At 42.7% G+C, this 2,273-nt stretch overlaps 1 protein-coding gene across 1 annotated transcript in view; it reads left to right on the top strand.

The window, feature by feature from the left end:
- Positions 1 to 247: 247 nt before the first annotated feature.
- Positions 248 to 2,273, top strand: part of LOC311041223 (uncharacterized protein) — a gene marked incomplete at both ends in the record, with an annotated part of 5,697 nt that continues 3,671 nt past the window's right edge. The window contains 2 exons of the mRNA XM_084086130.1: positions 248 to 367; positions 1,784 to 1,893. Coding sequence (XP_083942256.1) covers positions 248 to 367; positions 1,784 to 1,893 — 230 coding nt within the window. The remainder of the gene's footprint in view (positions 368 to 1,783; positions 1,894 to 2,273) is intronic.

The raw sequence follows: 2,273 nt of genomic DNA, 5'->3' as shown, positions 1-2,273 counted from the left end.
AGTGAAAATTGGAAATACTCCAGTAAAGTAAAAAAAATACCTCTAATCTGTGCTTAAGTACAGTACTTGAGTAAAAGTACTTTACACTACTGGTTATATGCAAGGGTAAGGCTTGGTATAAAACCTTTTGAGACAAATGGCTAATTTTCTAATGCATTCTCTCTCTCTGTCTATGTCTCTCTATCTGTCTGTCTATCTCTCTCTCTCTCTCTCTCTCTCTCTCTGTCTATGTCTCTCTCTCTCTCAGAGGCCATGCCCATGCTGATCATAGTGGGCGGGGCAGTGGGCGGGGGGTGTGTCCTGCTGGTCTGTGTCATCGCTCTGGTCTCTCTGTGCTGCCGACACACTGGCAAAGGTGAGCTCAACGGTCAGTATGGAGGCCACGCCCACATCGCCACCCACACGCCACTTTAATCACGTCAGCACCGTTGGACAGTAACTAGTTAACTTAAGTAATATATCACTGTATTATAGATTACTTTATACTACTATAACTAGTGTAGAGTAACTAGTTAACTAAGTAATATATCACTGTACAAGATTACTTTATACTACTATAACTAGTGTACAGTAACTAGTTAACTAAGTAATATATCACTGTAATATAGTACTTTACACTAGGCAACTATAACTAATAGTGTACAGTAAACATTTATTAAGTAAGTTACAATGAAGGTGATTTCTTTCAGACAGAGATAGACTATATATTAAAGCCTATACGTTATGCTCCATAGTGGGAGGTTGTCACATGACAAAAAAGAACAGATATCTACAAGCTATCAACACATTGTCAGCTTGTAGATCTGTTAGTAATAAGTATTAGTAACTTATAAGTCTTCCTGAGTATCTCAACTAAAGTGAGTTGATATTTTGTCTAGTTTCACTTTCACCAAAATCTCAATTTGCATTTTAGTTTGTGTGTTTTTTTTAGTGTTTGAACCCTCTCAGGTAGTTGTTTAATCAGTCATGTGATCTCTTAGCCTGGTAAACCCTCCCTCCAGAAATCTCATTTCTATTTGATTTCTGGAGTGAGTCTGGCCTGAACGCCCATTCTGCAATATTGGCTCTGTACGCCAAACTGACGAGCCTATCAGCGTCGTCGCACATCGTTCTGTGATTGACAGTGACAGTTGGCCAATCAGGTGGCGAGTTCGAGTGAGCCCGAATGAAGCAGAGTGCAGCCTGAGTGCCGCCGACAAAAGACGAACGGCAGCCTTTGTTGTTGTCCGAGTGCCTTCACTTCTTAGTTTCGTTCTTAAAACGGTCTCAAACTTCTTTTTTGAGGCACGGAATTTACTATTAAGATATCGTTTGGATAGAATTTAGTTGTTTAACTTCATATATGTGGTCAATTAATCATGACAGAGCCTATTTAAAAATATAAATTTAGAGAACCGGCAGGGGCGGGGAGTGACACGCATGTATCCCAATAAGGCATCCTATCTTGGGTATGGCCGTCTCAAAAGTCCCGTTGCGTCACATAGTCTGGAGGTGGTAAAAATGAACTGCTGATTGGCTGAAGGGGAAAAATGATCATTGGCTGAAGGGGTTGTCAGTCAACGGTATTACTCCCGCCCAACTCCAGCCCACAGCCAATATTGCAGAATGGGCGATCAGGCCAGACTCACTCCTGAAATCAAATGGAAATGAGATTTCTGGAGGGAGGGTTTACCAGGCTAGTGATCTCTGACCCTCTCAGGTAGTTGTTTAATCAGTCATGTGATCTCTCTGACCCTCTCAGGTAGTTGTTTAATCAGTCATGTGATCTCTCTGACCCTCTCAGGTAAGAAGTGTACCCGCCTCTCTAAGAGTGACATCAGAGTGCAGATCGTTCACAGCGATCACAACGCAACGCGCGGCAACGACGACGAGGAGGACGTCAAAGAACCCATGGTAACTATAGGGTTAATCTATAGACCTATAGGGTAACTATAGGGTTAATCTATAGACCTATAGGGTAACTATAGAGCACCAAAGTCTGACGTAATTTACACATCCTACCTGGTTCGCGGTTTTCCACTCCCGTTCTGAATCCCCATAGACGTGTTTAATATCACGTCAAATAAGAACTGTGTTCCAAACATAAACAAATGATCCCGGCGGTTTGAGAAATGACTTTACGAACCAGGGGATGAACGAGTGACATCAGGACTTCTGTACTCTATAGGGTTAATCTATAGACCGGGGTCTCATACATCACTGGTTCTCAAACTGTGGGTGGGGGGGGGGTTCCCCACCAACCCACGTGATTTAGGTGGGGGTCCCCAGATGAT

Source organism: Gymnoscopelus microlampas (genome assembly GCF_963454915.1).
Source record: "Gymnoscopelus microlampas genome assembly, contig: SCAFFOLD_138, whole genome shotgun sequence".
In the NCBI taxonomy this organism is placed as follows: Eukaryota; Metazoa; Chordata; class Actinopteri; order Myctophiformes; family Myctophidae; genus Gymnoscopelus; species Gymnoscopelus microlampas.
Note: the sequence above shows the minus strand (reverse complement) of the source record. Positions and strands in the feature narration are given on the sequence as shown.